A 22,364-nucleotide genomic window follows, 5' to 3' on the forward strand; every position below is an offset into this window, starting at 1 on the left:
TCCATCAAAGCAGGAAGAGGGAGAGACCACAAGCAGAAAGTCACAATCATTTGTAACTTTATCTTGGAAAAGTCATTTCTTCACTGTGCCCACACTCCATTTGTCAGAAGCACATTACTTCAGAGGAACAGATCACAGACTGCCGTGAATACCAGGAGGTCCCCACGGGGCCGCTGGAGGTCATCTTAGAGACTGTATGCCACATAAAGAGAAGTATTTTTAGAGTGCTAAGTTCCTATATAATGGTTAGTTATTTCTAGTCTTTTTCAAAATTCCTTCAAAAATTGATTAATCAATAATATCAGCTGATTACTACCTTAGAGTATCAAAACATTTAGAAAATATGGCAATGGAGAAGAAAAAGAAAAGAAAAAGTAGAATACAAGTTCATCAGTGGACAGTTGTGTTATAAAACACCCTGAAATGATCTTAGACCATGAAGGACCCAGAAAATCACTGCTTCATAGTTTTTATTCTCACAAACCAAAGTTCTTAGAATTACACAACTATTTATCTCTTTTTGAATGACAAAGATAATGATAATTCATCATTTTAAGCATTTTACACATAGTAACTCATTTACTCCTCAGAAGAACCTTGTGAATTAAGTCCTATCATCCCAATTTTACCAAAGAGGAAATTCAGGCACAAAGAGGTCACAGGACTGGGTCAATCATCCTGTAGCTTGTGAGTGGCAGATTGGGGATCCTAACAATTTCTGTGACCTTACACTCCATTTAACCTTTATGGTTTATGGCATTATAAGAGTGGAGATATATTCTCTTGTGGCTCAGAGGGAATTAATTAAGGAGAAACTAGCCTCCAGATATATACTAGAGATTTGAGGTTAGGGACGAATGGGAGTTAGGAGGACAAATTCCCACCTGGCTTTGACTTTGTCCTTGCATCCATTAAGTATATCCGCGGGTGTCCATTGGCTAAGGCCAGCTGGGGTCCTTCTAAGAATTAGAGGGAATTAGGATCCTAGCTACCCTCAGTAAGCTCAGTTGGATTTCTTGGCCTTTCTCCAACCTTGCAGAGATTGGCAGTTTACTTCCCAGGAAAAAAACCCTTAGCTTTCTTATAAATGGGCCCTAGTGGTCACCAGAACAACCCATGGACTTACTAAGGATGTCAACATGCCAACAGGTGAGTTTAGGAAGAAACAGAGTTTGGCACATCATGAGACTGAGGAAATAGGTTGGCAGAGGGGATGTGAATGCAAGAGTCCCTGACTCTATTACCCACCTCCTAAAACTGGGAAGCCAAGTAAAGGGAACCACCAGTGTTTCTGTCATTGTTCTCTTTAACTTTGGGGCCTAGGTGCTAATTAATCACTGAACCAAATTAGCTCCACCTTGAACAAAGGCCAGTGGGGGAAGGGAGCAAAAAACAAAGCACTCCCCAGGGACTGGAGGTCATTCTCCAAGTCTAATGCTTAGATAGCTACACTGAGAGGCACTTGCCACCTGGAGAACTGGAATCCAGCTCTCATGTAGAGCCTGCTGTAAAATGTTCTCCAAGCTCCACACAGAATGAGTCCCCCACAGCATCCTTTGAGAAAACTAACATAACAGCTGTGCACACTCACGTGTATTACACGCACATTACCTTTACCACCATTCCATATTTTGAGACACATTAACACTGCTCTGACTTTAAGAGTGATTCCAGTCATGTTCAGAAGTGGTGGGGTTAATAGCCCTGCATCTGGAATCAAAAAACCCAACAGACAAAATCTTTCTTCTCTTCCAAATGAGATTCCTCAGTTCTAAAAAGACAGCCTTAATTCTACATCAATGTATTCTTTCTAGTGTTGATATTTCTGAGGAAAAAAAATAATTTAAATAAGTTTTATGATCTAAGAAGCTCTCTTCTCTTTTCCTAACCTTGGAAGCCTAAGCTTAATTCCACGATCCCCGTCTCCTGGCTTTGTGATCCTAGACTCAATGCTGAAACTCTCTGAGCCTCAGTACCATTCTGTATGAAGACAGGATCATCACGCAAATTTGGCTGGTTTGCTTTGAGCACTGAATGATATAAGGTATATGACATGCTTTGCTACTGATCCTTCATTTCTGAAGCATTTCTGCAAGAATTCTCAAAGACGCTCTTGTATTGCCTTGTCCAGCCAGATAAGTAAGGGTTTTTACTTCCTTCCTAGCATCCCCAGGTGACAATACTTTAGTTCACTCAGGATTTCTGGAGGTAACTGCAAACATTGTCTGGCCCCTTGGAATCTAAGCTACTTGCCAGTTTCTCCAACAAAACAGAGCCTGAAAATTTGATTGATTGGCTCAGTGCCAACCATCCTATACTATGCCTCTGTTTCATCATAGGACTAGTTGTTAAAGGTAGACATTTGTAGTAAACCCTTTGTGTGCTGGGTTTCTAAATTCCCCATTCACACATGCCACTGGTTCTTGTCCCTGGACTAGCATCCTGGATTGGGATCTCCACCTGTTTCTTCTTGCCCTTTTTTTTTTTTTTGAGGTAAGTTTGGTTAATGACATATAAGTTTCAGTTGTACATTATAATTTGACATCTATATACCCTATTGTGTGTTCACCACCAAAAGTCTAGTTTCTTCATTACCATATATTTGCAAACTGCATAAAGGAGGTCAAATATATGCTCCTTCTTGTCTTGCTGTTCCTTTTCTAGCCTCTGGTGCTCAGAGTTGACCCCCATTGAATATTTCATAATTGTAGCTCAAAAAAAAATCAGAGTCTTAGACCAAAGAAGGGTCTTAAAGCACAGATATCATGTCTAATTCCTTCGTACGAGAATCCTTTCTAAAGCCAGCCAGCTCGCACACTTGTTGAGCTCTCATTATGCCCTAGGCAATGCAGTAAGTCAGGAAATTCAAAAATGAATAAAACTTCAAGAAAATAATTTTCCAGTGCACGTAAACGTACGTATATAATACAAAGTGACTGTTCCTCCTAGAGGCTATTCATCCAAACTGTGCTCCAACATCAACATGATGGGCCTTCTTACTTTGTGATATGGTTTAATCCATCACCAGATGTTTGTACTTGCTAAAATGTTTTTTCTAATTTGAGCCCATTTCTCCTCCCTTCTACCTTTACCTATTGGATTTATAATTACTTTTTATTCGTTTCAAGTATATACTACATTGGTTAGACATCTATATAATCTATAAAATGATTCCTCTAATTGCTCTCTCCCTCCCCTGACCCTCGCCTAGCCAACATATTAATGTTAACTGCATTCCCTATGCCATGCTCCCCATCTCTGTGGCCATCCATCAGCTACTAATTTGTACTTCTTTAACCCTTCACCCCATTCTCCCAGCCCCCCAACCCCCTCTCCTCTGTCCATCTCCAAATTGTTCTCTTTTTTTGTGAATCTGTTTTTGATTAGTTTGTTCTTTTTTTCCTTAGATTCTGCATATAAATGAATTCATATTGTACTTAACTCTCTCTGTCTGACTTATTTCACTAAGCATAATAACCTCTAGGCCCATCCATGTCATTGCAAATGGTAGGATTTCATTTTTTTAATGGCTGAGTATTAATCCATTGTATATATGAACTATAACTTCTTTATCCAATCATCTGTTGATGGACATTTAGGTTGCTTCCATATCTTGGTTATCATAAATTGTGCTGCCATGAATATTGGGATGCATAGATCTTTACAAATTATTGTTTTGCTTTAGTTTTTGGAGGTATCACACTACCTGATATTAATCTATACTGCAAGCCTAAGGTAATCAAAATAGCATGATATGGGCATAAAAACAGATACATTGATCAATGGAACAGAATAGAGAGCCCAGAAATGAATCCATTCATATACGCTCACTTAATATATGGCAAAAAGGGTAAGAATATACAATGGGGTAAAGACAGTCTCTTCAATGAATAGTGTTGGGAAAATTGGACAGAAACATGCAAAACAAAGAAACTAGACCACCTTCTTATACTGTATACAAGAATAGACTCAAAAATAGATGTAAGACCTGAAACTATAAAACTTCTAGAAGAAAATATAGCCAGTAAACTCTGTGATATTGCTAACAGTAATTTATTTTTGAATATATCTCCCTGGGAAAGGGAAACAAAAGAAAAAATAAACAAATAGGACTACATCAAACTAAAAGGTTTTTATAAAGCAAAGGAAACCATCAACAAAGCAAAAAGGCAACCAACTGGGAGAAAGTATCTGATAAGAGGTTAATGTTCAAAATATATAAAGAACTCATACAACTCAACACCAAAAAAAACAAACAATCCAATTAAAAAGCGGACAGAAGACCTAAACAGATACTTCTCCAAAGAGAAATACAGATGACCAATAGACATATGAAAAGATGCTCAAGGTCACTAATCATCAGAAAGATACAAATTAAAACCACAATGAGATATCACCTGACACCTGTCAGAATGACTATCATCAATAAATCAAAGAACAAGTGTTGGCAATGATGCGGAAAAACGGAACCCTCATACACTCTTGGTGGGATTGCAAATTGGTATAGCCACTAAGGAAAACGGTCTGGAGGTTTCTCAAAAAATTAAAAACGGATTTAGAATTTAAGCTCAAGTCAATCTGAGATCAGACTCCATTCTAAACGGCTGTGTGACCTTGAGGATGTCTTGCAACCTCTCTGAGCCTCAGTTTTGTTTAGCTGTACAGTGAGGATAATAGCCATCTGGAAGTGTTGTATTATATGAGATAACATGTTTTCCTCTATACAAATGAGGAAACTAAGGTTCAGAGTGCTTATGTAATATGTCAGTCAGTCAGAGAAGTCATGTAAGCAGAGGCTATTTGGTTGTTGCTCAGTCTGTCCTCACTGAAGTTTCTGTCTTCCCATCTCTTGACTTTTACCATGTTGGCTTCTCTGGGGACCATCCTTCCTTTAGGCTCTAGACCTAAATATTAACTGCTCATAGGGCTTCTCCACTTGATGGACAATAGCTACCTTAACATGAATGCGAAAATTTTTTCCCCCTACAAACTTTTTGTTCCAACCCATCTTTTCCCATCACGCCCAAGTCAGATGCCTGAAAGTCATCCGCACCTCCACCTCTCACTCACCTCACAGCCAACCAAGCCTCTAGTGCTGCCTCTTGAATGCAGCTCACTCTGCCCTCACTCTTTACCCTCTCTGTCATGGCTTCAGTTCCTGCAGGCTTCATTTTTTACTTGGATTTCTGTAAGTCCCCTAACTACTCTCCCTGCCTCCAGTCAGACCTTCTGCAACTTGTTCTGTCTGGTGCCGAAGCACTATTTCTAAAATCTGTACTCCTTGCTTAAGACCATTTCCTGGCTAATCATTGCCTTGGAGATAACATCCAACTTCCTTAGCACGCAACCCATTTTTTCTTCTGTCCCTGCTGCCTCTCAAGTCTCCTCCACCATCCTCTGCTTCACCCTCTGCTCCAAACTAACTGGATCACTTGAGTTATGAGGATAAATAGAAAAACAGTGGTGACAATTAGGAGCTCATTAGGGGCTATGCAAATATTTCCTGTCATCTTTATGTCTACCTAGGCTGCAAAAATTATTAATGCTTTATGAGTGAAGTGAACAGAGTTCAAATAGGTTAAGTCACTTGCCCAAAATTTTCAAAATCAGACCTATCTAGCTTCAAAACCTATGCTCTTCATCACCATGCTCTAGAAAACTGGTTGACTGTTCAGTGTGTATCATGTTCTATGTCCTCTCTCTGCCCCACTCCAGGTTGGCTGATTTCTTCAAATCTTAGTTCAAAGGTCAGCCCTCTAGAAAGCTATGTCTGGCCTTTGGCCCCAGGCTGACTCGGATGGCTCATTTCTCTTTTATTTATCATACTTCTTTCAATCGAAGATTTCATCATCTGTAGGATGCATCTTTGGCTTAATATTATCTCTGCAGTAAAGCAAAAATCCCATTATGGAAAATGTACACTTCCTCAGTCATAGCTCACAGTTCACGCGCACACGCGCGCACACACACTAGCTTCTACGCAAATTAAGTTCAATCTCTATTAGCCTGTCTCCATTGGTTCAATTTCTAATTCTATTAGGATAAGCCTCTTAAGGAATTACTATCACATTTTTATATGTCAAGTGCCTGATACTTGGTAGAAGTTCAATGAATGAAACTTCAGTGTATGAAGAATAAATACTAAGAATAGCAAGCATTTTTTAAACACATGCAAAACACCAGTCATTGAGCTAGGTGTTTGGCATGGATTATCTTGTTTTAATTGCTCATAATAAAAACTATGAGATAGGTAGTTTTCTTATCTGCATTTTATGGATATGGAAACAAAAAATCAGAGAGGTTAAGCAAGCCCCTTAGAGTTCCAAAGCTGGAGTGATAAACTATTGGAATTTTAAACCAGTTTGGCTGATGTCAAAGTTTGAATTTTAACCTTAGGCTGCCTTTCCAAAGAACAAAGACTTTATTGGTCCTCAGAAATGATATTGAAACCCTCGCCTCCCCTGCTTTCCTGCCTCCACCCCTAGATAAAACTCACCAAGATCATTCTCATCCTTCTTTCTTTTTGACAATATCTCTTTTTAAAAAATCACATGAAAATTTAACAGAAATTTAAACATATCTTGAAAATAGTAGGATTAGTACCTCCTTTGGCCTGGATGCCATGATTTTAACAGCCGAAGCACACTGTGGATATTAAGTGAGCATGTAGTTTACCTTAACTCTAAGTCTTTCTTACAAAAACTAAGCCAGGCTACACTAGTCTTATATTTCTTGTGCTTCTTTCAACTGAATACTCTATCATATGTAAGATGCATTTCTGACTTAATATTATCTTTGCAGGAAAACAAATAAAAATTGATCATGGTAAATATACACAACTTCATACCAAATATAAAAATAAACTTAAAGTAGACCATAGACAAAGATGTGAAATTATAAAAATTCAAAAAGAAAACATAGCAGAAAGTCTTTATGACCTTGGATTAGATAATTGTTTCTTAAATATGACACCAAAAATACAATATATGAATGAAAAAATTGATATAATAGACTTCACTAAAATGAACATCTATTCTTAAACACACTGTTAAGAAAATGAAAATACAAGTCATAGACTGGGGACAGTATTTGCAAAACTTACCCAGAATATGTAGAAAACTTTCAAATTAAATAGAAAGAAAACACATACTCCAATAAAAAGTTTGAACAAACACTTCACCACAGAAGGTATATGTACAAATTATTATATGAAAACATGTTGCACATCATTTATCACCAGGGAAAGCAAATTTAAACCACCATGAGATACCAATATGCCCATATTAACATTTCTTTAATAATTCTGACAATATCAAAATGCAGAACTCTCATACATTGCTACTGGGAGTGCAAACTGGTGTGGCAGCTTTAAAAAACAGTTGATCAGTTCCCTAAAATGTTAAACATACACTTGCCATATGACCCAGAAATCTTAATCATAACTATATACCCAGGAGAAATGAAAACATGTATTTATACAAAAACCAGGACATGAATGTTTACAATGGCTCTATTTATTATAGCCCAAAACTAAAAACAACAAACAAAACAACATTGTGTGAGACATCCTGCAATGAAATACTATTCAGCAATAGAAAGGAACAGACTACTAATACTTATGACGACATGAATTAATTTCAAATGCATTCACTAAGCAAAAGATTCCAGATGCAGAAAAGTCACATAAATGTAATTTCATTTATAAGACATTCTGGAAAAGGAAAAACTATAAGTATAGAAAACAAATCAGTGATTGCCAGGGGCTGGGGTGAGTGAAGGGTTTCACTACAAAGGAACACAAGGGAATTTTTTTGGGAGTGGAACGGTTCTCTATCTTGATTTAAGTGTTGATTACATGACTTTATGCATTTGTCAAAACTCCTGGAATTGTATAATAAGAAGGACACACTTTTATCAAACTATACATTGATAAAAAGTGTGTTCCTGAATAGTGCAACTAATGGTGGAAGAAAAATCAGGTGACAATTAATTGAACTTTTATCAACATACAGGTAGATTTTCTATTTACAACTATTCTACCTATATAGCTAGTTGTCTTTGACATAGATTTTAGGAGAAATAATAAAAGGTAGAGGAACTTCTCTTAGAACCAGGAAATACACAAGGTAATTTTGTGATGCTCAGCATAGACTTTAATCACATAAAGGTCCAGTTTGTTAGATCTCTTCTGCCCCTGAGACTATGTGTTAGTCACCCCCTTACAATCAGTAAACCTGAAAGTGGGTTGAGCATCTCTTCTATTTCTTTACCCAAGCAGAATGAGAAAATATTAGGACAGCTGTCATGTTGAGAGAACAGAGACATCTATCTATGTGGACGTCTTCTAGCCAATCTTCTCCTTCAGGAATTTTCCAGTCAATGGAGAATTAATGCAGAGTCTGGGCTTCCATTTCCCCAAACTGAGCACCAGATATAGGGCCTCTCTTGGTGTCTAAGACCCACCTCAGCAGTGGACCTTGCCCATTCATGTATCCTGGCTTGGTCTCTGTCTGAAGTGGAGAACCAGCAATTCCCAGACAATCAAAGGCAAATGCACAGTTGCTGTTCTCAGGACATATTTATCTGGCTTCGTTCCATCGATAAAATATTCACACTTGATATTTCATTCTTTGAGAATGAAATTCCAGACTTGTACTTGGAAAACAGGGAATTATACCTTCAGAGGCCTCTTCCTTTTCAAGCTTGTACAGAAGTAACTGCCCTTTGGATTAAACTCAACATCAGCAATGAGGGAGATGGTTGTTGTGCAACCAAAGTCATGTCCTGGCAGGACATGGCATCATTTGTGGGTACTTTGCCAGGAATGCACAACCTAGCTCTAATCATGAGGAAACAGGAAAAACAAAAATAAGGATCTGTATTCTTGAAACTGCCAACATCATAAATACAAACAAAGGTTGTAGAAATGTTTTAAATTAAAGGCAATCACAGAGACATGATGACATGTGCTGGGAGGGAAGGGACAGGGAATGCTAAACAGTGTATTATTGACTTAAATTAATAATAAAATAAGAATACTGATGATAGATTAGAAAAATATTGTCAATGTTGCATTTACTGAGGTTGACAACTGTACTGTGGTTGTGTAAAAATATCCCTATTCCTAAAAATATGTATACCAAAATATTAAAGAGTATATAAGAAATATTTGAGAGTAAAGAGCTATGATTTGTGCAACTTACTCTCAAATGGTTCAGGAAAGAAATATTTCTTGAAATTATTATTATTATTATTATTATTATTATTAAATTATTATCATTGAAATTGTTATTATTATCAAAATGATTTTCAAATAAAAAGCTTTCAAAAGCAAATAAAAATACATGTCATTTTACACATACATTTAACATTGCGAGCATTGTTTAATTACAGAATATGGGGAAGGGGAAGAATGAAAAATGTGGTTTTCCAAGCCCTGCAAAAACCCTCTATAGACTGGATCCTTATGAAAATGTCAGTTCTAAGTATCACTTGACAGATGTGTTTCCCAGAGTTTTTATTGGGACAGACATCATGTGCACTTTCTTCTTCAGACAATGTCCTCTGTGGAATGGTAAGGCTCCTGTAGATGCCTGCCTGCCAATCGTTTACAGCACAACAATCTCTATTTTCCCGAAGATCCTCCAAAGGACTGAATATTTATTGCAGTCATCTCAACACTTTCCTTGTTCTACTGTTTGACTTGCCCAAGACCTTTTTTGGATATAGTCAGTGATCCTGTTGGTCAAGACTTAGGCAGTCCCATAACTTCCTTCTTCTCTTTCCATATTCGTTTTACTGCTCACCATTACTTGAGGTGGGGGGAGGTGATAAATTATAAGGAAGAAGAAGAAATTGACCCTAGTGTTTTATTTTCATAATATATTTGTCATCCTGATAGATGTGCTATTAATATAGGAAGAGGAATATATAGAGTCAAAGTTTGGCAATATGGATAAAATGTTTGTAACAATCACAAAATCTAAGAAGAATAACACATTAGATGTTTAATTATCACACTCACAAGGGTCAAGACAGATTGGATGATGCTCTTTCAAGTGATGACACAGAGATCCAGGTTCTTTGACTTTTGTGTCATTGTCATCTTCAACATGTATTCTTCACAGTTGCCGCTGCATGTAAAAAAAGATGGGGTGGCTCTTAGAGATGTATGTGTAGGTTCAAAAGTGCCTTACCTCACTTTATTCCACATTATACAACTAACAATCAATCACAGACATCGGCACTCCTCCTCTAAGAGTTGGGGCCTACAGTCTCACCCCTTGAATTTGGGTGGACCTTTATAGCTATCTTTAAGAGGAGAACATGGTAAAAGTGGCAATGCAAGACTTCTGAGGCTCAGTTATAAAAGACAATATGGCTTTGGCGTGGCTCACTCCTTCTGTGTGCCTGAATGCTCACCTTGAGACTCTATCCACCATGTTGTGAGAAAGCTCAGGCTACCTTGGAGAGGACATATATGTATGTTCCTATTGATAGCCCCAAATAGCGTCCCAGCCAACAGCCAGAATCAACTGCTAGGCCTGTAAGGGAATGAGCCCTCAGCTTTCAAAAGGAGGCTCTAGAAATGAAGGAGCAAAAACAAGTCATAAAAAATAATAAATTATTATTTTTTTAGGCCACTAAGTTTAGGGGTAACTTGCTACACAGTAATAGATAACTAATACAGTGAGCTCCTTGTCTTTGCTACAATTCTCCAGCCTTTCTACACAAAGTTACTTATTAAGATTCTCAGGCTACTGGCTGGAAGAAAAACCACCACAACCACTGTCACCATCACCATCATCACCAGTCATTTTGGGTCTCAGCAAGAAAAGCAGAAGCTATACTGAAAAGTGAAAAAGGTGGTTACAGCAGGGTTAGGGGGACTTATTAATGATGCATCTTGGGCCAGGCAACAATGGAAAGGAGGCATTACCATCTTCATCCTGAAGGGCCAAGGTGGGGACTGGTATGGAAATTTAACTATACATGAAGAATCAGCTGAAAGGGATTGTGACTTTTAGAATGCAATCATTGTCAAACTGAGGCCCAGCAAAAGAAGCTGGGGTAATAAATATTCAAATTCTCTTTCCTCTAACTGATTTCCCATTGATATATTTCCTATTGGCTGAATCCAACAAGAACCAAAGGACATGAGAGTGTGGCTGACAGAGTCAACAGTGGTCAACCTTCTAGGGGAAAGAGAAGGATGAGAAAGTTTGAGACTAGATCTGGAGGGAGAAATGTGAATATTCTGCACATTCAGCATCATTACCATCACCATTTTCATCATCTTCACCATCATCATCCTTATTGTCATCATCTTTATATACCTAAAATTTGCATCCTACTTCCAGACTACTTCCAAAATAATTGTTCTTTCTCTTGTATCACCCTCACTATATAATTCCTGCATCTAACAGAGGGCTTAGTACATAACCGGTGTTTAATTCAATCCCATGGATGTTGTAAAATATTCACTCTATTCAAGGATCTGGACTAGAAACATGAGTATGAAGGATAAAATTCTAAGTATCATCAGAAAGATGCAAAGTGTTAGAAAGTCTTGATCAGAAAAGACTCATGGGAATGGTGATGCCTTGACAGATATTAACAGGTATACTTAAAAGGAAGAGAACTTCCATACCCTGGAAACCACATGAAGGAAAGGTTTAAAGATGAGGAAATAGAGAGCATGTCATGGGAACAGGAAATATTTCAATTTTGCTGGAGCATAAAACTTACAGAGAAAAGATATAAGCTCTTTAGTTGAAAGAGTAGAGAGCTCATACTGTGATAAGTCTTGAAAGCCAAGCTATGTTTGTACTCAGGCATTAGGTACAGGGGAGTCGCCAGTGATTTTTGAGCAGAGGAAGAAAGTATTCTAAATTTTCTTCAGGAACATCAAACTGACAGTGGTGGGTAGGATAAATGAAGTGTGCATACAGGAAGTGGGGAGATTGCTAATGGGGACACTGCTCCAGTTTCAGTAATGAGAATCTTGCTAGGGGGATGGGAGCAGAAATAGAAGAAAAGGGTGTGACAACAGACTGACAGTGTGAGAATCGAGAAAATAAAAATGACTCTTCCTACATCCAGTTACTGCAGGGTATGGGGATGCCATTTGTTCAACATCACAAGTATTTACTGAGTGACTACCCTGTGCCAGGCACTGCTCTCGACTGTAGACACAGACGGGGGCAAGACAGATAAAGCAGTCTCACTTCCCACCCAATTCAGTAACAGAAGGTAGTGCCATTGACACAAGCATGAAATCCATGACTTAGAGATGGCATACAGGATCTTCTCGACCTGGAATAGCCTTTCTCTCATCTCCTTTGCATAGAAAACTCCTACTCATCTTCAAAATCACCTCTAATTTCCCAACAATCTAGATGCTTGTCCCTGATTCTTTCATTGTACTTCGCTCATTCCTCTGGAATCTCTCTTCTGAGACAACTAGGATTTCAAGAGTTCAAGAAAAGCTTTTATAAATAAAATAGATTGTGAAGGTCTCTTGGAAGTTTTGTTAAAACTATTAGGTCAGACCAGTAGCAAAACTGCATCAGTAGGTCAAAATTTGTAAAACAGCAAAAATTTATTATAATTGAAATTCATTATTGGTCCTGACAGTTTGGAAACAAGGAGGACCCTGTGAGGATCTCCACCACCTACCTCTTTATCCTTACCCCCCATCAAATAATGGGGAGGCGAGGGCGTTACATAGCAAAATGACCCTGCATGCAGTCCCTAGGTTTGCCGGGCCATACTTGTGCTTCAGTCCTCACTCCCTGGACTAAACAGAAGGTGGGTCCAGGGTACATGGGTGGTCAGTATGGCCTTTGAGGTCAAACTGACCTAAGCGGGAAATGAGGCTTTTCCACTTAAACCACAAGGCACCTGACAAGAATCTGAACCCTGCAGAGCCCTGATTTTCTTAAACTGTTAAGGCAGAAGATGGTTCCTGAGAGGATTAAATGGTACAAAATTTAGAAAATTCCTGCCTCTTACCATCCCGCTCCTGGCAGGCATTTAATAAGTTGTGTGTTTTTATTTGAATCAAATGAGATTCCCATGTTAGGTTTCCCATTGCAACTGAGTGTTCATCCTGTAGCTGTTGCCAGAGACATATTTGATAATACTTCTTGCAGACTGTCTCTGGGGGAGATCCAAGACCAAGAACCCCAGGAAGTCCTCAGAACAACTTGAGACAGCTCCCGCCTCATTTCCTCAGCCCCATGTTTGCCCCTATAGTCCATCTTCCTCACTGGATTGCACAGTTGAACTCATTATTCCCAGCCGATCACTTATCACTGACCCCCATGGTGCCTATTCTAACCCCTCACCCTGATTTCAAGTCCCTGCTGACAACTCTGACACATTCTCTCTCTCTCAGATCTTTTCTAAGCCTGACACTCAGTTTGTGAGGTTCTTAAAAGATGAGCTCTTCTAGGTAATCTTAAGCAAACCATGCAGACCATCCATGTTCAGCTTCTTCTTCTGTAAAATGGGAATGAGGGTTCCTCAGAGGTTTTTGCAAAGTTAAATTTAAAATAACATGGAAAGAATTGAGTATAATGCCTGGAACATAGTAATGTCTATAAATGTCAGCTATTGTGATTGTTGTTGGTGCTGTTGAATTGCTTGGGCTTCCAGCATTGATGGTACCCAGGTCGTAAATAGTGCCACCCATCTCTTTCATCTGGCTGAGTCTTACTCTTTAACAGTCAAAGACTGTCTTTCTAGAGCCTCCAGCTTGAGCTAAATGACACCCTTTGGTTCTCTTAGCTCCTTTTCATTCATCAACTCTAGCACATTCCATATTATAATTAAAACTATTTGTTTGTATATTTAAACCTTTCCTGCAGAGTATAAACTCTTGAAGGTGAGGAAATGTGGTATGTCCATCTTGGCCTCTCTATCACCCAACCAACTGACTTGCACTGAGGGACATGAAGAGATAGTCAGACAGACTGACAGACACACAGGCAGTCAGATAGATAGGTGATAGATGATAGATAGATAGATAGATAGATAGATAGATAGATAGATAGATAGACAGATAGATAATAGATAGATAGAGAGAGAGATAGATAGATAGATAGATAGACAAGAAAATGGAGAAATTTATTGAAATTCCCAATTTATTTCCTGTCTATGCCCATTCTATGCCTTGTTTATAATAATAAATATATAGAATAAAATGTATACATTTTCATTTTGCTCCAAATAAATCATACTATCTCTCCAGCCAGAACATTTTTAAAAAATAAAAATTAATTTAAAATATAATCGACTAACATATGCATTATACGTATATATACATATATATCATGTAGCTTTTATAATGATGGTAGTTGATTTTTATTGAACACATACTGTGTGCTTTTTAACTGAGTTGATTATCTCAATCTTCCAAGGAAAATGTTGATATCTTGGTTTTATACTTTATGAAATAGGCTTAGAGAGATATAAGGAAATGCTCAAGGATAACTCAGCTTGGTGCAGAACTTGAAATTAGTTCCTTTTAATTTCTTCTACGTTATGATTGAATGGCATGCCCCCACCACTGAAAAATATATTTAAGTCCAAAGTACTAGTACATCAGAATGTGACCTTATTTGGAAATAGGATCTTTACAAAGATAATCCAGTAAAACTGAGATAATTAAGGCAGGCCCTAATTCAGTAGGACAGGTGTCCTTATGGGAAGGAAAACTTTGGATAGAAAGCGACATGCACAGAGGGATCATATGTGAAGAAACAGACACAGAAAGAGAAAACCTTGTGAAGCCTGAAGTGATACATCTACAAGCCAAAAACTGTCAGCAGACTATCAGATACTAGAAGAGAAGCATGGAACAAATTCTGTTCGACAGCCCTCAGAAGGAACCAATCCTGCCAACATCTTGATATTAGACTTCTAGCCTCCAGAACTGTGAGACAATGAACTGATGCTCCTTTAAGCCATTCTGTTTGAGGTACTTTGTCGCAGCAACCCTAGGAAACTAATATGTTCTTTTTCCAAAGATGTTGTTCTGATTCACTGATTACACATGACTCCGAAAATGTGGAAAAACGAGTAGCCAAATTCTCTTTCTGTGGGCTTGCCTGTCTTCCACTGAGTCAGAAACTTTTCAGGGAATAATATAATTTTTACACTTGCACTTCAGTTCATAGAACAGTTGTTGACACAGGGCAAGTGGCCAAATATGTTGGTTAAATAAAAAGTTGTTGAAATAATAACATTTTTTTTACTTTAATGTTTAGAACATAAAAGTATGTTTAGAAATTACCTTTCAGATAATTTATTATCTTTTATATTTAAAAAGTGAAATGGAAGCTTACGTGAGATGTGTTAAAGTGGCAGATAGAGGGCTCAGACCGGGAGATTATATGTAATGAGTCACATATCTTCCCAGCATCCATCTGCCCAGTCCTCTCTGTGGGCCCCGCCCCCTCCAACTTGCCTAGGCCAGTGAGAGACATCATCTAGAACATTCTATCCCATGCAAACCAAAATTATGCCCTAGTCAGCGACACACACACACACACACACACACACACACACACACACATATATATACATACATATAGATATACATACATATAGATATACATACACATATATACACACACGTATATATTTTTTTAACCAAGAAATGCAAGTACACAATCTGAGAAGTACACTCATTGGGGAAAAAATCGCAGAGTGTTTGAAAGTGAGCACCTCCCAAAAAAATTTGCTGACACATGCTCAGGCATGCAGGCATCTTTACACCTGTGACTGAGAGGAGCAGGGTTGGGTTTAGAACTGGGTGAAAGGAAGATCACAAATGATTAATCTACTCAACAATCCTTACTGAACACTTTCAATTCTCAACACTGTACCGAGGACGAAGAGCCACAAAGTAAGTGAGACACTCTCAACCCTATAAGGTTTATATTCTCATTTGAGAGAGGGAAAAAAAAAGCTATGGGTAAAATAATAAGTTAATTGTTAAGGGCTCCAATGGCACAGCACAGTGCCCAGTTTTATCCACACATTGTGGGCATCCAAGTTGGGTTTACCTCTATTTTAAAATGGACAAGAGAAAATGAACACCGATTTAAGGCCACACACCGTAGAGAACTAGCTGGTTAAGTCATTTTTCCACTATGTGCCGAGCGAAGGTCAGGTAAGACGAGCTAATGATGGAGTCCCCATTCGTGACTGCCAGAGATCTGGGTCTTGAGACATAGGTAGAATTTGCCTCACCTCCAGGAGAAAGGAGCTAGAAAGGTTCAGAACTTTGGGGAAAGATGTCGTCATTTAGGAAGTTAGTGTGGAGTTGGTGTGGTGAGAAATGAGACTGAAATAGTAGTTTGAGATCAGATAGAAGATGATGGAAAGACAAGTTGAGAATATCATCTTACAAGAAATAGGAACTGTCTGATGGCCTCAGAGGTATGAGCACAAGGACAGAGAAGCTCAGGAATACTTTCCAGATGCCAGTCCAGAGAGCACCCAGCAAGAAGGTGAGATAGAGGGGCCTGAACATGAGCGTTGGAGATGAAGATGAAAATGGAGATCAACATGAAATGAGACATTCTGAAAGAAGAGCTCACAGTAAGTATGGTACCTCAGGAAATATGGAAGGAGAGGGCGAGGCAAGTAATTCTACAAGACACGCTGAGTATGACGTAATGACAGAAACTCCAAGTAGGAATGTCTGGTGAACAGTTTATGAAGTGAGATGAAAAAGCTCAGAGGGAGATGAGGCTAGGTGCTGAGCGGAGAGTCCTTTACACTAAAGTAATGTAAAGTAATGGCTATACTTAAAGAAAATGAAACCTCTCAGATGGAATAGTTAAGAAAAAGAAAGAGCAGAGAGCTGAACCCTGGACCCACAGAGTGGCTTCCATAGATGGCTGGCAGGAGAATGGCAGTTAGTTAAGGACATGATCACAGCATCGGAAGAAAATCATTAGCTGCATTATCATGGAAACTAAGGAAATGAGACTTTTCAGAAGGAAAGGCTGATGCATGGGATCTCCCATTGCCACGGTCACAGAGATATGGTCTTTGGGTTTGTGATTTAAAGTTCAACCTTTGCAAATGCTATTAGCAAACAAAACAGTGGGGGATTTGGGAAGAAGTTCAGCAGCAAGGCAGTTGCAGCATCTCTTCGAGAGGATTTCTTCAACCAGGTCAGCAGGAGGGAAATTGAAGAGAATCAAGAAGTGCATGTGGCTTGAATGGACCAGAAGACAGGCACTTCAAACTCCCATCTATCTCTAACGTTAAACTGCTGAGAGGTTTGGGGCAAATATTTTAATGAACATGATCCCCATTTTTTTTCACTTTATATTTTGGAAATTTTCAAACACATTAGAGTGAATAGTAAATCTCACAATTACCAACCCACAGCCAATCCTGATTCGTCTTTATTCTACCCACTTTTTGCCCAGCTAGTTCACTTGAAAGTTAATTCTAGATATTAAATCATCCTTCTTTAAATAATTCCTTGAATGCTACTCTAAAAGATACAGTCTTTAAAAAGTATAGCCACATGCCATTGCCACATCTAAAAAGCAAACAGTAATTCGTGAATAGCTCTTAAGCGTTTAAATTTCCCCAATTATCTCATACTATTGAGGGAGGGTGCTTTATTGAAATCATGATACAAACAAAGCCCACATCTGGCATTTAGCTAACTTGTTGTCTGTCTTTTTTAATCAATAAGTTCTTCCTCTCTTTTTCTTTGTATTATTTGTTGAAAAAACAAATAATATGTCCTATTTCCCACCATCTGGATTTTACTGACACCACCCACATGATGCTGTTTAACAGATTTCTCCAACCCCTGTATCTCCTATTATCTGGGAGTTAGATCTGTGATTAGGTTCATGTGTGATTTTTTTGTCAAAAAATACAGTGTTTCCTATTGCATCACATCAGAAGGTGCAAATGTCTATGGCCTCCCTTTTTTTGTGATGTTCAGATTGATATGTGGGTTCAGAGGCCATCTACCACATCTGCCTATTGTGAATTTTCAATACCTTCCATTATGTTGGCAGGAAAATACAAGTTCTTATTTTCTTACAGAAAATCTAATATATTTTGATTAGCAGAAAATTCAAGACCCTATAACCAGTAGATCAATACATATAAAACATCAATTGTTTTTAAATTTCAAAATTAGATGTTCATATCCATAACAAACTATAGTTGATTTTTTCAAAAATGAAAGCCATGTTCAGAATGCAGTTTGTCACTGACACTGAAATGTAGGTGTGCAATACTTAATAAGTACAATGATAAATGGAGGGGTAAAGCAACTTGTACAAACTTCCCACCTCTGTGGATGTTGACAGAGTCTTCTAGAAACCAACTACTGGTAGCAACATAGATGGTACTGGAAGCTGACATTCCTTGTTGTAAAGAGATTCTTCTTGCCATAAAGATTTTCCTGGTCATAAAGGACCTATACTGGCAGAGAGAATGGAAAAGTAGTGATAAATGTGATGTTACAAAAGAAGAATTAACAGGATTTGGTAAATAATTAAAGAAAGGGAGAGTTGAGTTATTGCCAATACCTTGGCCAACTGACTCTCAAGTAACAAAAGAATGTGAATTGGAAATTTCACAAGAACATGAAAAATGTACTGCTGCTTTAGGCCAATGGACACTCCAGCTGGTATTGCTCTAACTTTACAGATAACCGCTATGCTCAGATAACCCCGGAAATATCTTTAAGCCATCAGCATCCACCCTTTCATCTCTAGATATTTCTTTAAAAACTGCTAGTAAATAACAAAGAGACACACTGTTAGGGGATACTCTAAAAAACTGAGTCATATGCTAAACAACATTTTAAGGGAATCAAATATTAACCTATTTATCTGAAAAATACCTGAATGCTTCAGTTCCAATGTAATGAATTTGTTCAGTAAATACACTGGGAAGCTGCCAGCACCTCTGTACATATAAAAAATTCTGTAGAATAAGTTAAATTTGTGAGTTCTCTTATATAGTCAATGTTCTTAAAGATTCTGTGCATGACAGAGCCTGGGGGCCTAGAAGTATAAGGACTAACAGAAGAAGCAAGATACACCTGGGAGCCCAAACCTGGGCCCTGGAGGTGAGGGAAAAGGCAAGGGGAAAGGAGGTGAGGAAACATAGAAGTAAAGATCTGAGAGAAACCACTCGATCCTGGAACTGGTCCCAAAAATGCTTATTAGAAGAAATACATTAAAGAATGCACATCTCAGGGGTTTTGTTTAGAATTTCAGTGGAGAATCCCACAACTGGTCACTAAACCTATTTATCAGTAGACATTCCCAGACCAAAAAAAAAAATAATAATAATTTTCCAACCCATTGCTATCCACATTGGATCAGGGCAAGGGTCTCCCCACTCCCAGGGATCTTCCTGAGAAGAAACTCAACTGCAGACACTGGCATTTGACAAGAGATGGCCCACATGGGCACACAGAATCAGACGACAATGGGGATGACTGTGTGGGACTGCTGGTGCCTGGAAAAAGCCATTCCCCCAAAATCAGACCCCTTCAGTGACCTGCCTGCTGTTGAGGGGCCAGAACACAGGGAGGTCCTGGTGCTCTGATGTGAAAGGAATCCACATTCTCTGTGAACAGGGAATACTTTAAAGGGATGAGAAAAATTTAGTCATTTCTCTCCATTTGAGAGGAAATTGATGGAGATCCCTGGTCCCAAAGTTACATAGCAAAAGATCCTGGTTCTTGTAAGAAAGCAGGATTTATACATCAGAAGAAGGCATTGGCAATACAGGGAACAGGAAGGAAGAAAAGCGAGTGATATATTCTGAGCTGAGAACGGCAGGCTAGCAGGTTGGGATCCCAGCACCTTCTCCTGGCAGTACTTGAGCCTCACTTGAGACAAATTCTTAAGATAATCATAAAAAACCATAGCAACTTTGTTGGTGTTGGGATTTGCACTGAGATTCCAAACCTAGAGGTAGGGCAGGAGAAACAGGTTTGGATTTCTTTCACAGAGCAGGAAAAGAATGTGAGGGCTTCTCAGTGAATTTGAAGAGCCAACTGCTGACCACTCATTGGCCTTGCTCACAAACCTATTCTGCCCCAAGTATCTACAACGAGAAATGAGTATAAAACACATCACCATCATTGGCATCATTCATTTCCAGGAAACTTTTAGAGGCAAACTTTTTTTTTAAATGGTTTATGCAATTGTTTTATTTTATCATCTGACAGAGGGAGAAAGACTGAGGTGAAAAGAGATAAGTTGGCATTTCTGTACCTTTACCCATGTTAGGGGGCATCAAGGATAAAAATGCAACCCTTGAGTCAATTCTGAATCAGTGTATCAAAGCAGGAAAGTGTCGTATGCTTTTGAGAGTGTGTGACAAGCAACCTCAGAGGTGTGAGGTCTCCAGAATTACAATTAGAATGCTAAAATGGAAGAGATAGCTAAAGGGTTCTCCTCAAACATGGACTGATGGACGGGACCAGCAAGTGCATGGAAATAACTGGAGGACAACTCACCTGGAAAGAGAAAAGTGTGTGTGTGTGTGTGTGTGTGTGTGTGTGTGTGTGTGTGTATTCCAGGAAGGAAGCAAGAGTGACAGACTGCAGAAGATGAGGCAGGGAGGAGGAAAAGCCAACTCAAGGAAACCTCATTGTGCTGGTCACAGACATGAGCAGCAGAGGCTCTAGAGAGCCCTAACCCCATGAAGAACTGGGAGGAATGTCTATCAGAACTGACCCCAGAGGAGCAGCACCTGCTTCTGTTCTCCAAGTCTTGAGAATTGGTGTGAGCAGTTACTTTGCCCACCCTGGTCAGTACACACAGGATGGCAGAAATCAGCATTCTTTGTCAATTCCAGGTTCATCACATCCTTAGGGGACAGCTCTTCAGAGTCACATTAGGCATCAGAGGTAGGGTGAGGAGGCTGGGAGATAGAGCCCAAGAGAAGCCCAAGACATCCCCAAAAGTGGGAGACACCAAAGTCATCACCCCAGGAATTGTTTTCCTGCCTTACGTCATTCTGGAAGATACCATGTGACATGCCAAGTTTGCCCTGCATGCTTCTCTCCTCCCATCCCATTGTCCTTGCATGCTTTCTGCTGCTCCTCCTTTAGCAGAGAGGAGGTAGAGCCCAGTGTGTGGGCCTCAGCCACACAGGCTCTGGGGCACCTCCCGAGGATACCCTAGCTTCTCTGTCTTCTGACCATAAAGATTGACCTTAAGACATCAAAGAGTCTGTCTTTTAGACACAGAGAGCAATACAGACTCAGTATTTTCAGAATCACTGTTCTTAGAGCTGTGATTTACACCGATACATTTTCAGTTTGTTTTCTCTAATTCCAAAGGACGTGGGTATTAAATTTCTCTTCTCCTCTTAGACATACTTAAAGGCAGAGAGTTTGAGCCCTTGCTTTCCCTCAGGTAACATCTCTCACCCTTGACTAAAACATGGATGGCCATGAAAATGATTGCTAGCAGCATTTTCAGAGCACTTTACATTTAATGTTATTTTTTTTTTTCAAATTGATTTTAGCCCTTTCTTTGGAACAGGTATCAAAAACATACCACTTTATACAAATTCCGTTCCCCTACATTATTAACATGATCTGGAGCAGTCAGATTACAATTCAGAGCATTTAGGATTCTTTCACCCTCCTACTCCTTGGCCAATAGTAAAATTGGGAGACCCTAGGAGATGTGCCAACCTTCACTTGCTTTTCCTTCCAACAGAAGTGACAAAATAAGTTGCTATCTTATTTTATTTCCCATACACAAGGCCTCTCAGGCCATGAAAACTGGGCTGCTGGCATTTTAATTAATGTTAATACCTGGGCAGACACCCTCCTACACACACACACACACACACACACACACACACACACACACACCCCTCCCCAGTAGCAAACCCTAGAAATGTCGTGTATGAATGCATATACCTCCTGGAAAAGCTACCCCTCAAGATGGTTAACCAGGCCTGTCCCCACTCCACCACCCCCAGGCAATTTGGAAATTTTCAGTTCAAATAGAAATCAGCTGCAACAGGGGGAAGGGGGAGGCAAGGGAGTATAATATCTCTCCATTTATTAAATAAAATAAATACTTCTGGGGCCTCTGAATGAGCTTAGGGTCTCCATTTTCTCATTACCACATTGTCTTTTTTTCTGAGATCAGTATCACCAGAATGTATTAAACCGTCATTCCACACAACAAAAATATATATGGCAAATACCTTTAAATTCATGGAATCTGGGCTTTAAATCAACCTGATATTTAAATCAACATAAATATCCTTCTGTTGAGTCTAAGTATAGTCACTGTTTCCCCAAATTGTGTTTCTTTTTTCTTTTCTGG

At 38.9% G+C, this 22,364-nt stretch overlaps 1 protein-coding gene across 5 annotated transcripts in view; it reads right to left on the reverse strand.

Moving 5' to 3' along the window:
• Positions 1–22,364, reverse strand: part of LOC107516391 (ubiquitin-like protein 3) — a 59,897-nt gene that overhangs the window by 12,547 nt on the left and 24,986 nt on the right. For 3 of the 5 annotated variants that reach the window (XM_036229729.1, XM_036229730.1, XM_036229728.1), the window contains 2 exons: positions 18,342–18,474; positions 10,025–10,133 (listed from right to left, as the gene is read on the reverse strand). Coding sequence is in view for 1 of the 5 variants with exons in the window: in XM_036229733.1 (XP_036085626.1) it covers positions 10,108–10,133; positions 18,342–18,474 (159 nt within the window). In the remaining 4 variants the exon portion in view is untranslated. Of the gene's footprint in view, positions 1–9,412; positions 10,134–18,341; positions 18,475–22,364 lie in introns of those variants that run through there. The other 2 variants (XM_036229733.1, XM_036229731.1) reach the window with 2 other exon arrangements.

Source organism: Rousettus aegyptiacus, unplaced genomic scaffold (assembly GCF_014176215.1).
Source record: "Rousettus aegyptiacus isolate mRouAeg1 unplaced genomic scaffold, mRouAeg1.p scaffold_m13_p_12, whole genome shotgun sequence".
Lineage (NCBI taxonomy): Eukaryota > Metazoa > Chordata > Mammalia > Chiroptera > Pteropodidae > Rousettus > Rousettus aegyptiacus.